At 45.8% G+C, this 16,023-nt stretch overlaps 1 protein-coding gene across 4 annotated transcripts in view; it reads left to right on the plus strand.

Annotated features, from left to right (window-relative positions):
* ANXA6 (annexin A6) overlaps positions 1-16,023 on the plus strand; it is a 275,493-nt gene that overhangs the window by 174,044 nt on the left and 85,426 nt on the right. For all 4 annotated transcript variants that reach the window (XM_069654018.1, XM_069654020.1, XM_069654017.1 and 1 more), the window contains exons 14-15: positions 3,120-3,198; positions 6,244-6,325. In XM_069654018.1, the coding sequence (XP_069510119.1) occupies positions 3,120-3,198; positions 6,244-6,325 (161 nt within the window). The remainder of the gene's footprint in view (positions 1-3,119; positions 3,199-6,243; positions 6,326-16,023) is intronic.

Here is a 16,023-nt window from a genome sequence, read left to right on the forward strand (position 1 = left end):
TGGTATAAAAAAACAATGCACTCATATCCCCTGTGTAACCTTGTGAGTGTAAGTCCATGTCTAGATGAACCATCGTCTTGAGAGGATAGCTCAGGGGCAACGTTTTCGTCGTGAAAGCAAGACTACACGAAGCGACACAGGTTTGCTCCCTGGGTCTGCACTTAGAAACCTATGGGAATTAAGCGTGTTATAAATAAGCAATTATAATTATTACAAAAAACATCAGGGCCAACATTCTATCCTCCTCCCATAACAGAGTTGCATTAGGGACACGTCAGCTGTGACAATAAAACACAGATCAAGCAGAAAACTAAACTACGACTCAAAACTGAACCAGCACACTTGGAGTAATGAGGCGTAAGCCGTGCACTCTAGAATCCCCACTGCCAGTTGAATTCCAGAAACTCGAAAGGCCTTCTCCTCAAGCACGTTTCCTGCATGGAACTCACACCTTAGTGAGCCATCAGGGTGGCGATCCCCCGCCCAGTTTAAGGTCTTGCAGGCATGTTGAAGGCTTCCTTTAAAATCACTGATATTTACAACTCTAAAGAGTAACTTTCCGAATGGTGCTCCAAATTCCAAATCACTGCACTTACCATGGATCAAATAAATAAGTTATTTCATCCTTTCCTCCTGCGGGAATTGCCCTCCATAGGACAGGTGACAACTTTGGGTGACATGCCTTTACACAGTAGACTGTGCCAAGGCGTGTGACCTGAACTTAAATTATTTGTTAGTGATATCTTCCTCCCAAATGCCCATTCTACTGACTTTTTATTAATACAAATTTTCCTCCAAGAAATATTTCAGATCTACTTCTAATGCGTCCATTATGGAACCCACATGACACATTTCCAAGTATTTCATCGAGCACATGAAAAGAACTCTATTCCTACTGGAATATTACAGAAGTAAATGCATCCGCTGTAAGACATTCTAACAAAGTCTGTCTTAGCATTCACAATTTCCCACCAAACAATTGGGAAAGGTTTTATTAGCCGATCCAAACCCTGAGGAAGAAATCTATTCAATTCAAATTCAGGTGTTATTTCTAATCCCCTAATTAAGGCTTCCACAAAATTCCATCAAGCTGATTCCAACTAATGCTGAATCCGTCTACCCAGAATTCTGCCCACACATGCACGGGTATCTTTCACCCTAACCACCACCAAAGTCGGCCGCAGGGAAAGGATACCCATATGACCAGGCACCCCATATGGGTGTCCTTTCCCTGCGGCCGACTTTGGTGGTCAATTACATTTGGCATCATTACATTTCATTAGACTATCCATCATTGACCACCACCTCAAAAGTCAAAATAACTTGTTTTTTTTTCTTCAAGATCCCTTTGTCAAATATGAGGCACACACAGGGTAACTTGTCACCAATTTTCCACCTCGATATGTCAGTTACATTAAGACAATCTTTCCCAAATACCATTATTATGGTCTTGGATGTATAAATCACCACAGTGTTGCTCCAGCTGTATTGGCTAATGCACCACAGCTAATTTTTCCCCAGTGTCATGGCAGTTCCTCTCAAATTCCTGTACACCTGCCACACACACTGTGTCCAGCATAGCAAAGGCCTGATTTCTGCACACTAAATTGCTCCCCTTTCTGCCTAACCCCCACACGAGTAATGGTTCATTCACAAAGCACATATCATCCCTTTGAACATTAACCCTAGACTGAGATGGTTGCCAAAAAGAAAGGTTTCCGCTCCAAGCATTGGCTCTATTTCCTACACGGTCTATCTCGCACATAAGTGTGACACCCTGTACTAGTGTTAGGTTCTCGTGCCCAAAGGTGAGCATCTTTGTAGTCCTGTGTAGCTCTTGATTACGTGAAGTTGTAAGCCTAAACTATAAGTGGCGGGTGACTAGACATACAGTTGGCAGTTGTTTGCAAAAGACTTGGGATGACTTCTGTACCTAAGCTACATAGTTTCTATGACTAATGACCGTCCACAGGTAGACAATGGGTCTTTTGATCGAACCCAAGTCCCCCATCCTCTCCAAAGTGGCCTACACTTTTGTCTATGTGAATTTGCGTATTAGTTGATCCGCCATGGTCGCCATATGCAAGTGCACGCCCCACTCCAAAAATAATTCTGTCCCTCTACTCCCCTTCTTCGCTACCACCTGGCCTAGCCATCTCCTCACTGTTCTCTTCTTTCTAGTGGGGATCTCCCTGAAACACACTTTCCTATCCCCTTCTCTTCACCCAGACCCCCCTCCCAACAACTTTCACTGTTTTTCCCCAGGGCCTCACACCCTGCCCCCACCTTACCCTATTATTTCCAAGCCCCTTATGTCCCCCTCTGTCGAATCAACCTTATCCCCTTGCCCCCTGGACATCCCATGTGAACCCCACCCCTGTACCTGTCTCAATTTACATGTTTGGATCCCACCCTTCCACTCAGTGGTCAATTAGATAGACAGATTGACCATATATTAGACTCAACCACTCGTGCCTGTCAAGCACTTACTGATGACCAGGCACTCGACGACTAGAATCAACCACTAGACCCAGAACCAATACACAATGGTTCGGATGGAAGTATTTGGAAGCACTATATGGGCCATCTAAGCCCATGCAGGGATTTAGAGATTGGTGTGGTAAGTGCATGGGGAAAACCTGCCAAAAAAGGACGACCCTCTGAAGGTAGCAGGCTTGCCTGTTATTTATTTATTTATTTATTTATGGTAAGTGGTTTGAGTTTGGATGTGTTGAATGCCTTGGATAAAAAGCCATGAAAATGTCACCATTTCGGACGTGCTAAGGTGGTGGGCATCCATTACAGCACAAGGGGTTTATAGTCTAGGCAGTTTGTGAGTGTTAAGCTTGCTTGTGAATGCTGCTATGGTAATGCACAACACATCTGATGACTTCCTGCATAGAAGCCGAAATAAGTTTATCTAAGAGGATTTGAGAAAACATTGTAATCACACGGTTGAAACTGCTGCACAGCTCCTCTGCCTTGATTGGCTACTCAGTCATCACATTTAAGTCCAAGATCTCTGCTGGTCCTGCTGATGGATCCTTTACCCTGCTTGAAAGGTAATTTCTTCTCTTGGAGATCTGACTGTGCATGTGTCCTGTCGCCTCCCATTTCAGCGCTGCGGGAGAGTTCTTCCCAGAAGCTGCCCAGGTGGCCTATCAGAGATGGGAGCTCAGTGCAGTGGCTCGTGTAGAGGTTAGACATGAAGCCCTTTGTCCCGCCACCTCCTTCCTGCTCTTGCTTGCTGCCTATACCTCACCCAAGCCTGCTTTCCTGCTGAGTGTGATCTGTTCTCCTCGAACTCCATCCTTCATGTCCAATCCCCTGATTTCTGGAGAACGGGGAGGACCCCGCTCGGGATCAGATTCCCATCTCCACTTGATACACTCTGGGATATAGACATGCCTGGGAGTTAGCAAAAGGACACCCTTCATGGACCTTCTGACCCCTGGCTGGGACCTTTCGGTTGCTGACGTCTCCACTTTTGACCTTATTTTAATGCAAGTACCTCTTGAACATGTCAGGATAATGGAGAGCGTGTGGGGAGGAAGTTTTGTTTGAAACCTGCTTGTTACTAACACAACTTACCTAGTTTTGAGTGCTGTTATCTTCATTTGCTTGCAGTCTTCCCCAATGAGCAGAATAGCCTCAAATGCCTGCTGTGGTTTCAGGCACTGGATTAGCTGCGGGCAAGGGAGGATGCCTGTTTGATTTATTTTAACATGTCCTTTCTGCTTCTCTTTTCCTACTGACACTTATTGCAGCCTCCCCAGACTGTAACCCAAGGAGCTCGGTGCAGGGCTGAGAAGACAACTGACCTAATGTCTGCAACAGGTTTCAAGTGTTAGTGTCCACTTATCCTGCCTCCAGTCCCTTGGTGGATCCTCCTCCATAAGCTACAGAATATGGGACATTGCAGGTGTAAATGGAAGGAAGGTAGGAGGCAAAGGTTAAGGAGCGAGGCCTGTAAGAAGGGTAGAAATGAGGAAGAACATGGTGTGCAAAAAGGCATTCCATCAACCACTTGCTTGTTGACTACAAAACAGCTGCTCCCTCGGCAGTGAAACATTATCAGTGTGGAATTGGCGCCATGTCCCCAAAGTCTAGCTTCATTTAGAAAATATACAATGCTTCCTTTCGGTGATAGAGACTAGGAATGGTAACTTGATGGAAGGTGTGACATAAGAACTGAATTGCGTGTTCAGGAACAAGCCCTCTGCCTCGCCACTTTGAGGCCTGAAGATGTCGCGTGTCTTTGGAAAACCTAATTTCTTTAAACTGTTCTTACTTCCAGTCCTGGATGGAGAGAAATAAAAGAAAGAGGCCATTTCTGAAAACACTCTCCGCATCCTCGAAGAGTTCAATAAATAGCATCATGGCAAGCCTGCCAGTAAACCCAGATAATGGGTTTATTTACCATCCACCATGGCTATATTGCTCTCTCCGAAACCAATCACAGCGGTACTCCAAGGTATTCCGTATACTGCATGAGTTGCTGGCCCAATAGTACAACGGCGTTCTGTGCTCCGAGAGCTGGTGTGGAACTCGCCTTGTGTAGCAGCAGTCATCTGTGGTCAGAAATTAGTATAGGATTTTTAGTATAGGATTTATATAATGTAAATTACCTGGCAGGTAGTGAAGAGACCACGCATTGCACACTAGGATCTGGGATTAAGGTGTTGTGGTCAGAGTCATAAGTGGTGGTATTAAGTAAAATGTTTGGACATACTGTCCTAATAATAGAAAGGTGACAGGGAATGAGCAGTCGGGTCCATTGTAGTTTAATATTTGGCTATACTGTCCTAAGATCACACAAGTGATCAGGGAAAGATCCATATCGGGCCAGATAATCCTAATATCTGTTATCCTGGCATCAGTAGTGTTCAGAAGACTGGTCCAACATCTGCCCGGTATGCAAACTACCCACATCTTAAACATTACTGGGGGTCAACGGGTGTATGTTAGACTCACCCAGAATCACACAAACTACCCGTGGTACATGTGTGGATGAGAATTACCCAGGTAATATGAACTAATATAAATTGACTTGAGCAGAGGCAGCGGAGCATTGCCAGGTTGCTTTCCATATGTGTACAAACTCTGCCAAGTGGCTTTCCATATCTGTACAAACTCTAGCATGTAGATTCTAGTCTGGCTCTACGCAGAGAAAATGCTATTCTGATGTTGGGCATTTATTCCTAAATACTTTAGCAAACGGAGAAGGTGGCTGTGCCTTTGCACGGTGCTGTCATGAAGCGCCACCATGCTCATTGTACTTAATGGACAATCTCTATGGGGGTGAACTCTCAGGCACACTGCACTATTTCCCATACAATGCCTGTCATTGGGAGGAGCATGTAATGACCAAATAGCCTCAGAGACCTCCTCAATATGGCACAAATCAGCAGCTCTGCATTACATGGCCTGGATTAGTGCAAATGTGGAAAGCATGCCCAGGAAGGTTCTCTCTCAACCATTCGGGGTTGGGTCAGGGAAGGACAATCTCTCGATGGGTGCAGACCTTTGAGTGGGAGTTCAGTGTTGCCAAGTTCGTGCCTTCCCCTTGCTTTATTAACATATAGGGACAAAATACACAGATCACGAAAACAATGGGAAGAAAATAGCGTGTTCCTGTGTAGCCCAGGTTTGTGGTTTGTGATGGGTAGTGGGAGAACTATAGTAAACATGATGGAAAACCCATTTTGATCACGGAGAACCTATCTCGATAAATGAGGTCTGTCACCTTTTTTTTAAGTGATCATTAAAATGGGGTAAGGGCCCTCAGTGCGGCTCCTCACATAGGCTATTTCCAGAATTGCCCAGAAGGGAAAACAATGACTTCAGTGGAAACCATGTGACTTCAGAAATAAAGCCGAATCCTCCATGCTCAGATCTACTCAATCATTGCCTCCACACTCTTCCTGCGGCCTCCTCCAGCCTCTACAATCTCCTCCAGCACGCCACAGACTTAGGCAGACGTTTACTGCTTCTGGTGCCCCTGAACCCCCCCTCATTCTCAAAACCTCCCGCGTCCTCCCAGTGCACAGACCCTGGCCTCGTGTTTCTAAGCTCTGCACCGAGCAAGTTTTTATTGCCTTCAGATTTTGCGTGCTTTAACCTCACTTGCTGCTTGGCCTTTTGCTTGCTGAGAACACTTCCTCTGCTTTTCCCCCGGTCCGCCTGGCAGCCTGAAGCCAGCCGTTCAATATTACAATTAACTTAGTGTTGTTTCTCCAATAGTTGAAAGGAACTGTGCTCCCGGCGGCAGACTTTGTTGCAGATAATGACGCTAAAGTCCTGAGGAAGGCCATGAAGGGACTTGGTAAGTAAGAACTGGAGAGATGTGGGAGGCAGTGGGGGAATCATAGCACATGGTATCCTTTGTCTCTATAGAGCTCCTAAAAGGCAGGCTAGGCCATCCATTTTGGGCCACAGAGCTCTTCGAGGACACCCACCAGATGCAAACTAGATCAATTGTGCTGAATGACAAATCACCTCAATCATACCTTCTGAAGGGTAGTCTAATTGTGGGGACCAAGGACCATCTTCTCTGCACTTGAAGATGACTGACCCAAACCTGGGGCACCAGGCGCTGCTTCCATAACGCTGAGGACAAACTAGTGCTCTTTGGTGTACCGCAGAGATCCTTTTTTGTCACCAGAATCAGGTTGCCCAAAAAGGTAGCTAAAAATATCTAGAACCGGTGTGGCAGGCAAGTCTAGTTTGATTTAATTTATTAAAGGTTTGATAGAATGACATTTTATCATGCTTGATTTTGGAATTAAATGAAACTCCGGGTCATTTGGAGGTTTCTAGTTTTGCAGGGACACTGCTGCTCTCTCTAAGAACCCTCTTAAGATTCATCAGTGCTCCCAGGAAGATATCATAATAAATGTACATTGCATTATGCATTTACTTAAGTGCCTCCGAGACACACAGGAGAGCACATGGCAACCTTTTGCAACTTGCTTTATGTCGGCCTTTGACCGGCCTTTCTGCATGGTGCAACATGGTGCCTACTAGGGCACCCACAAGTGCCTCAAACCTTTACCTTGAATTATCTCAAAGCCTGTTAGAATGCCTTCAACAATCTGCCCTCACTCACACAGTGACATCCACCAGAGCTGCTGCTTTTTCCATTAAACCTTTGCCTACACTCCCAAAGTGGCACATATTTGGTATCCTATCACCCCTCATTCCTTAGTCGACCCGATTATATATCAAATTCTTTGACAGTTCATACTACCTCCATCATCACAAGCATATAAAAAAAAACATGTTAGTGCATCAACGCATTGCCCTTTCCGATGATGGGAATATCAGAGCATGTGTTGACCTCTCAGGCTTTCACCTCAGTCATACCCTGGCATATATCGGAGCCTTTGCCATACCGTCAAACCTCTACATTCAATACTATGCTTTCATATATCAGTCTTTTCGGACCATCAATTATATAAACTCACTCTACCAGTACATATGTGTACACGTGTCTGGGATGCTTCAGCCTATCAAAGTATGTCTGGGCCCTTTGGCCGATCCCACCTCTGCCATCACTCGTACCATGGCATACATTTGCGAGTCTGATCAAGCACCTCAGCCGTTCTTACTTATTTCCAGGCACAACTCTAAGCCTATGTAATCCCTTAACCCAGGAATCAGCAACCTGTGGCTCTACTCATGTTTTGGACTATGTCTCCTATGGGGCCCCGTCTCTTACTGTACTGTCTAGAATTTATGATGGCTATAGTCCAAAACATCTAGAGAGCCAGACCTCTGCCCTAACCTATCCAGAGGCGTTGCTACGGGGGCATACCCCGGGTCTTTTGGTTGTAGCCCCGGATAGAAGCTCAGGGGCTACAACCAAAAGGCTAGCTATCCCTGAGTCATGACAGTCCCAACATTAGCCTAGCCCCAGATCTTTTCCAGTCCTAGCAACACCCCTGATCTATACCGTCATATATTTATAGGGGGTTACATAGTGCAACGCGTGAAGGACCATGGGTACAGTGGACGTCACATTAGGGATAGTATTACTGGCACGCCCTGTCGATGCTGTAATACTCTGCAGCTTCCACTAGATGTCGGCCTATGCATAGCATGTGAATCTAAGCAGATATAAGCATCAGAAATACTATTACGGTGAGTAGTGTATCCCATATATTCACTAAACAAAACTTTGTTAAAGGGATGTTATGGGTAAGTTGCACTAGTAAAAACCTATGAAATTCAATGAAAGAACTTTGTTAAAGCGACGTTATAATTACAAGTAAAACCGAAAACATTTCGCCAGTTATGGTAAGCTAAGCAACCATAACTCGCGCCACCACCGTGCACTGCTAAGACTAACACCCACGACATCAAAGATGACAACACAAATGTCATTGATGGCATCACATATGACATCACATATGAGCTAGCTCTTGTTCCTCACTTTCAGTCTGGATTTCGCCCCCGTCACTCCACTGAGACTGCACTAATGTGTGTTCTTCACACTCTTCTGTCTGCTCGCCACTCTAAACAATCTTCTTGTCTCATTCTTCTTGATCTATCAGCTGCTTTTGATACTGTTGATCACTCATTACTTCTCAACTCTTCTTTTGGTTTCAATGGCTCTGTTCTCTCCTGGTTTTCTTCTTATCTTTGTAATAGAATTTTTTCAGTCTCTTGGGATGGAAAAACTTCCTTGCCTCTTCCCCTTGAACACAGTGTTTCCCAAGGCTCTGTCCTGCGTCCATTTTTATTTTACTTTACACGTCATTACTTGCTCCTGTTATTACATCTTTTGGAATTTCTCATTACCTTTATGCTAATGACACTCAACTTTTCTTATCTTTTTCTTCATTCACACCAGAAAGTCACAGCACCATTTCATCCTGTCTCTCAGCTATTAAATCTTGGATGTCACAGCACTTTCTTACTTTGAATGCTGGGAAAACTGAGGTTCTATTTTTCCCTGCCAATGCTTTTTCCCTGCCTCCATCTATTTCCTTTCCGCCCTCTACCCTTCCCATTTCCCCCATTGTGCGAAATCTTGGTCTGCATTTGGATTCTAATCTCTTCTTTTTCCATCATATCTCCATTACGTCCCGGTCCCGCCGTTTCCATTTGCATAACATACGCAAAGTTTGCTCTTTTCTCACCTTTCATGCCACTAAACTGTTAATTTCCTCTCTAATTTTTTCTCGACTTTTCTATTGCTCTACTACACTTTTCGGCCTCCCCTCCTAGCTCTCTTGAAATCTATTATTATTCTTTTCATCTACTTTGTCTTCTCTCGTATCAGGATTCTATTTCAACATCACTTGCCTCTTTGTTGGCTACCTTTTCATTCTCAACTTAAATTTCATTTTCTTTGTCTCGTCTTTAAATCTCTCTACGGTTTAGCCCCTGACTATCTTAGCACTCTTCTGTCCTTTCATACCCCTTCTCGTTCTCTTCGTTCCTCGTGTCTTTTCCAGCTGTCGGTTTTTCATCCACCTTGTGCTCAGTCTCACTTTTGCTCTTTTCAGCTTCTTGCTCCTCTGCATTGGAGCACTCTTCCTCTTCCTATCCGTTCTATCACTGTTTTGTCTCTTTTTAAGGTTTCTTTGAAAAAGCATCTCCTTCTGTCCTTGACTGTCTGTTCTCAGAATTGATATTTGAGTTATTTCATCTTTTCATATTTTTTGGACTATTGTTTTAATTCTCTGTACAGTGCTTTGGATAAAAGCGCTTTTTAAGTTCTGATAAAATACAAAATACAAATACATTCAAAGGGGTTGTGTTTATAATACTGGTAACAATACATCAGGGGTTATCGGGAGACCTACCACAAACTACTGAATCTATTAAATAATGTTCTCATCTAAAGACATTATATTGGAGTGCTGTTGTCAATACAATCTTTTCCATCTACACTTCCCTTACTTATCCAAAGAAATTGTAACATTGCTCCTATAAATGCACATATGCATTGTGCAGTGAGAGAAGTGCTTAAATAGAAGGAGCAGTACGGATGGGCAACTGCTCATGAGAACCCAGGAGAGAAATGGCAAGGTATGCCAGGGTGGGACGCCACTTGCTAACTACTGGAGCAGAGGCGTCCCAAGGGTGGGATGCATCTTAACCACAACATCCCTTTTTAAAGTTTTTTCTGTCAATTTAATAGATTTTTATAAGTGAAAATGTTCCATGGTGTTACCTCACTGTATATAAGTTATTTTCACATATATGAAAGAACTATAAAGCTCCTTTAAGAAACGTATTTTTCGCAACACCTACTTATCTCTGTCGTTATCAGCAGGGCATGCTAGGGATGGAAATCATCCAATTGCCTACGCCTAACGCTTCACCATGACCCCAGATGAACCAAACCACCCCTACACTGCACCTACCCAGCATCCCAGCTTAGTGTCCACTATACCATAATAATGTAACCATTGGCCAGTGCTCACGGCTTGCAGCCATTGCCAGTCTCCAAATCCATGGGGCATAGCCTTCGACTGTGCTGCATTCCCCAATAAGCAAATCAGAGTAAACATTTGCATTTGCCGAGGGCCAGGCTCACTACCCAAACACCAAATGTATATGACTAGTTTTTCTACTTGCATTCTTACACTTTTGAAAAATAAAACACAATACATATTTCCAAAAACATGCCTGCCGGTCCTTGCTAATGCTCGTTGTGCAAGTTTGTCGTAATCTACTCCACCACTTCAGGCTGTAACCGCAATCAGAAAATGTTTTCCCAGTCAAACCTACCGCTTTGGTAATGCCGCATGCCCCAATAAGCAAATTACAGTACACATTTCTCTTTGCTGACGGCCAGGCCCATTGCCCAGAAGTTGTATAACTGTGTTGTGTACTTATATTTGCAAAACCATGCTTTCTAGTTCTTGCCGATCCTCCTCATGCATATTTGCTACAATCCCATCCAGCACTTCAACCTGTACCCACAAGCACATGTTTTATTTTCCCTTTCAAACGCAATTTCGAAAAACTTTACCACATAGCCGGTCCGTGGTGGACATGGCCACTTTAACCTCATTAGTCGTCCCTCGTGGATATGGCCAGTAGCCAGATTGTCCGGGTCATGACCTTATGCCATGACGAGGACAATCTTTGTCACTGACCATGGCCACTGGCTATACCTCAGCCACCAAAGGTATATCACAATTTTTGGTACCTACATAATAACACTTGTCAAAAAATAAAACGCGGACACATTTGCAAAACCAAACTTTCAGGTCCTTGCCAATGCTCCTTACACGAGTTTGCTGTAAATCCGCCCAGGTTTTATTTTTTCAAGTGTCAAAATGTACGTACATACAATAGTCATATAACTTAGCCCTCACTTGACAAAATCCATTCAGACTTTGCACAAACATTCAAGGTTGGGTCTATAATCTTTCTGAAAACATTTGTCCATTCGTCAAACGACAACAAAGTTATAAGTCATCTAAAAATGTTGAGAACCCCCTCTAATTTAGCCCCCTCTTGTGACAATCCCACCAAACTTTGCAAAACCATATATACCTAAATCGAAAATCGGTGTGCAAACTTAAGTACGGATTCATCCAATGGCACCACATTTATAAGCCTTTACAATATTTTGGGACTCCCCCTAACTTTGTTCTCTTGACAAAACTGCACCCACTTTCCAAGTGCAATGTTGTGTTTTTTAATGTTTTACCGCGATGTCTGCAAATCCAACATAGCGAGCTTTTTTGGAAAATCTGACGCACCTCACGCTTTTCACCATCCAATCAGCGGGTGCGTCTGATGTCTGCGGACCCCACGTCGGCCTCTGGACCAATCAGTGGCCTGTCCATGCATGAAACAGGGAAGTGAGTCTGCAGACCGAACCCAGATATCGCACATTTTTTTTGGACCTACTTTTTGGTTGTTTTTTAAAAAATACGGCATATTTACACCAAATTTACAAAAGTGCACTTCCGAGACCAAGCTGCCGCTCCTGCTGGAAATTTGGTGATAATCTGTCTAGCGGTTTGGGTTGTAGGCGTAAACACTTTTTTTTTCCATTGCATCTATGGGAAAAAACACACATTTTGGGACCCCTCCTCCCCCTATAACTTTGCCTCCCCACCCCCTTTATGAAACCTCACCAAGCTTCGTAGGATCAATCTGCGGCCCATACACTTTTTTTGCAATGTTTGAGGATTCGTCCGGGGGTGGGGGGCGAATTTATGAATTTATAAGCTGCCCAACAAAGTGCTCTTCCTATGGGTTGAGCAACTTAACCAGAGCTACAGGGCTGCTATATATTCAAGGCAAAATTGTTAGTTGCAGGGGTGTTAAGGGGAGAACTTAACTGAACAATACCCCTGAAATTCAGCTAAAGTCGCCTTAACATTGCATCCCATGTTTATCCTATGACCACAATGATGACATCACAGATGACATCCCTGAGGACATACTGGTGGCATCGCTAATTACCTGGCCTTTGACCATGGCAAGTGGGCATGGCCTTCGGCTGTGCACACTCTATATTTTAAAACTCTTGCAACCCATCGCTCAAAGACATTCATCAATCACAGACTGATTTCTACCTGTTTTGACAGTGGTATTGTTATGTATGTTGTCTTCCCCTTGTTTTCTGGCTGATCTCTTGGTGACTGTTGTGATACATCGCACAACCCCAACTAATCACATTTAAGCAGCATGGAAAAGGGAAAAAAATGACTGGCTGCAAGAATGACATATGCCCATGCACTTTTGCCTTCATAGCGAATATCAAAAGCTGCCACCCATCAATATACGCACAGTAAGTGAACATGTATCTTAAAGTTAAATATACAAATGTAGTTCAATTGACCTTCCCCATAAATGAAATTGTGCAAGACAAAATAACATTGGACTTTTAAAAAGTAATAACACCAAAAAAAAAGCTCTTGAGAGATAATGGGACTCATTACGAGCTTGGAGGTAGCCTTACCGGTAAAACCGGCAAGGCTACCTCCAAACTGACCTAGGGGTCCGGCACCCGCGAATGGGCAATTAGTGGGCTATTCTGGCCCAGCCGGACCCAGTAATTGCCCTTTCGCGGGTGTCGGGCCCGGTACACCCCCATTCCCATTTGAGCCCCATAGGGCTCAAATGGGAATGGGGAAGGTGGTAGCACCGGTACCGTTAATAACGGTACCAGTGCTACAGTCCTGTTCTGCTTGCGGGTGCCGGTACGGCCACCAGGTCAGACCTGGTGGCTGCAAGGGCACAGCGAGCAGAACTCGTAGTATGGCGGTACGGTAGCAACGGTGCCGGTAGCACTACGGCACCGTTGTTGCCTTACCGCCATACTTGTAATGATACCCAATGTTCCAATAAATATGCTGGTAAGATATAAAAGGGGCTCACCTTTTAAACCCATAAATCCTGAGTGAAATATTCCCTGGACAGCTACAGTGACATCTGGGGTGAAAAATCACTGGCCACCAGTGACCAGATCCGGGACTCGCCTCCATGCAATAACCGGGATTGACCCTGTTTAGCTTCAAAGGGAGGAACAGGCTAGCCCCCTCAGGCCATGTTGCTCTAAGTGGTCTTGTTACTTGTGCTAATGTATTGGGCAACATAGCCTGAGGGGGACGGCCCCTTACTCACTTTGCAGCTAAGCAGGGTCAGTCCTGGATGCCTATTATGACACTGGCCATTTTTCACCCCCTACCTCACTGTAGCTGTACAAATAACGATTTTCTTTTTTTTTTTTACTTTCTATCTATAGCCCCAAGTAAAGAACTACAGATATACTTGGTCATCTGTAGTTATCATACCCACGGTTATCGGGGAAAAACAGGGCATCTCAGAAATGCTTCCCTGCCCGCCAAACCCTCACCAAAAGCCCTGCTCCCCCCACACCCATGATGGCCTCCGGACCTCGCCTGCCTTCTCCCATTCACCCACAACTCTTGTTGTTTCTGTGACACAGTTTGCTCTAAAATGTGGCTAATTGTGGGTATTCTGTATGATAGCCGAGGTTACAGAAAAGCTTTATGTTGCAAACTCAGTCCCTAGATCCACCGAAACTCCCAAATTTCACTTGCTGTCCTCTTGCCTCTCCCACCTCTAGCCTTATGGCATTTGCATGGTTTTTGACCTGTAAAAGCCTTTTTTTCTGTTTCATTTTCCTATACCATCAGCTATAAACGCGGCTATCTCTCGCATTGAGAAATAAAAAGAGGCCCTCATTACGAGTTTGCCGGTAAAGAAAGGAAACGGTAGCACTGGCATGCCGGTAACAGCCCCCAAACCTCTGATACCAGCATCCTCGATGCTGCAAGCACCAACACCGGCACCGACGATGTTGTAATTACCGGTACCCCAATGCTGGTAATACCGGAAGCAAGCAAAATCATCGCAGCGGAACAGGAAATGCACTGATGGCCATCTTTAAAATCACAATCTATTCCAATCCTCATCCCACAGGAGTGTAACTGGCAATCCAACTGCACAGCAACACTGAGGATAATGTCATCGGCACGAGGAACCATCCTTCGGCGCAAACCCTGCTTTAGTGAGCAGGAGCTCAATATGTATGCGCACACGCTAGTCGAGCATGCCGACGTGGTCTCTGGAGCCGATCTGCGGTGCACAGCTCAGTTGAGAAAGAAGGCTATATGGGAGGAGGTGGCCACCAAAGTGTCTGCAGTGGGGACAACACCCCAGACTGTCAGACTGCCGCAAGAGGTGGGATGGCTTACGTCTCCGGGTCCGTAACCGCCTTGCCGCCGAGCACAGCCAGGCACTGGCCACAGGAGGCGATGCCCCATCCCCCATAAAACTCCAGCCATGGGAGACCTGTAACACTGTCATCCACATGGAGAGTATTGAGGGGGTCGGAGATGCGGAGACGGGAGCAGCGTCATCCAGAGATGCCGGTGAGTGCCTGTAACTTAAATCAAAAATCACACACGTATCCCCAATGCCAATGGTGAAGTCCAAATGACAAGTCAGGGGCACCAGATCCCTGCTGCCTTGCAACCCACCAACAGCCTCATTACACGCAAGTATGTACCTGCCAGGAAGACGGGCAACAAACCCCACTGACACACCCCACAAGACCCCTGTAATGCACACACAAGTACCAACTGCACGCACACAACAGTCCAACAGCTGCCATCACCGCTGTACCACCACATGGCGAGGCCCATACACCAGTGGCCAACGAGCTGGGGAAGGCCCATACACCAGTGGCCAGCGAGCCGGAGGAGGCCCAATCTTCCGTGTCCAGCCAGCCGGAGGAGGCCCAATCTTCCGTGTCCAGCCAGCCGGAGGAGGCCCACTCTTCCGTGTCCAGCCAGCCGGAGGAGGCCCACTCTCCAGTGGGCAGCCAGCCTGAAGAGGCACAATCCCTGGCACCCAGTCAGGCAAACATTAACACAACAGCAACAGATGGCTCTGACGGAGCTGTGTTCACTCCCCCAGGCCGTTGGAGCCCGCCTCCCTTGCCACTTCCCGGACTCTGCTAGATTAGAGACTTCGAGGCGCGGCTCACACGGATGGAAGGCCGGCAACAGGCGATGCAGGCCTTGGTCACAGAGTACATGACAGAGGCAGAGCACACATGCCAGATCATGCATGAGGCCCTGCAAGACAATGCAAGAATGGTCCGCAGAGCCGTGTACCGCATGGCCAGGCGGGTACGAGAAGGAAATACAGTAATGGCCCAGTCCATCAGCCAGTTGGCAACCGCAATTGCAAAACAACGTAATGTCATCACAACCCCACAACCCGGTCCATCATCCAGCACCACACTGGCCAGTTTGATGCAAATGAGCCCTGTGTGTCGCTCACAGCGACTTCTTCGCTGCCCAGAGGATCACCTCCCTCGTCCAAAAAGGGGGCGTGAATAGGAGCATTAACAAGTGCATGTGGGAATGGAGTAGATGTGAAGTTGTGTGGGGTAGTTGGGGTATTGTGTGTGGGGGTAGTGGGGGAGGGGGTGTTGGGGTGTTGGGTGTGTGGGTAGTGAGGGAGGGTGTGTTGGGGTATTGGGTGTGTGGGTAGTGGGGGAGGGGATATTGG

This window comes from Ambystoma mexicanum, chromosome 3q (assembly GCF_040938575.1).
Source record: "Ambystoma mexicanum isolate Mex_15411 chromosome 3q, UKY_AmexF1_1, whole genome shotgun sequence".
Classification (NCBI taxonomy): Eukaryota; Metazoa; Chordata; class Amphibia; order Caudata; family Ambystomatidae; genus Ambystoma; species Ambystoma mexicanum.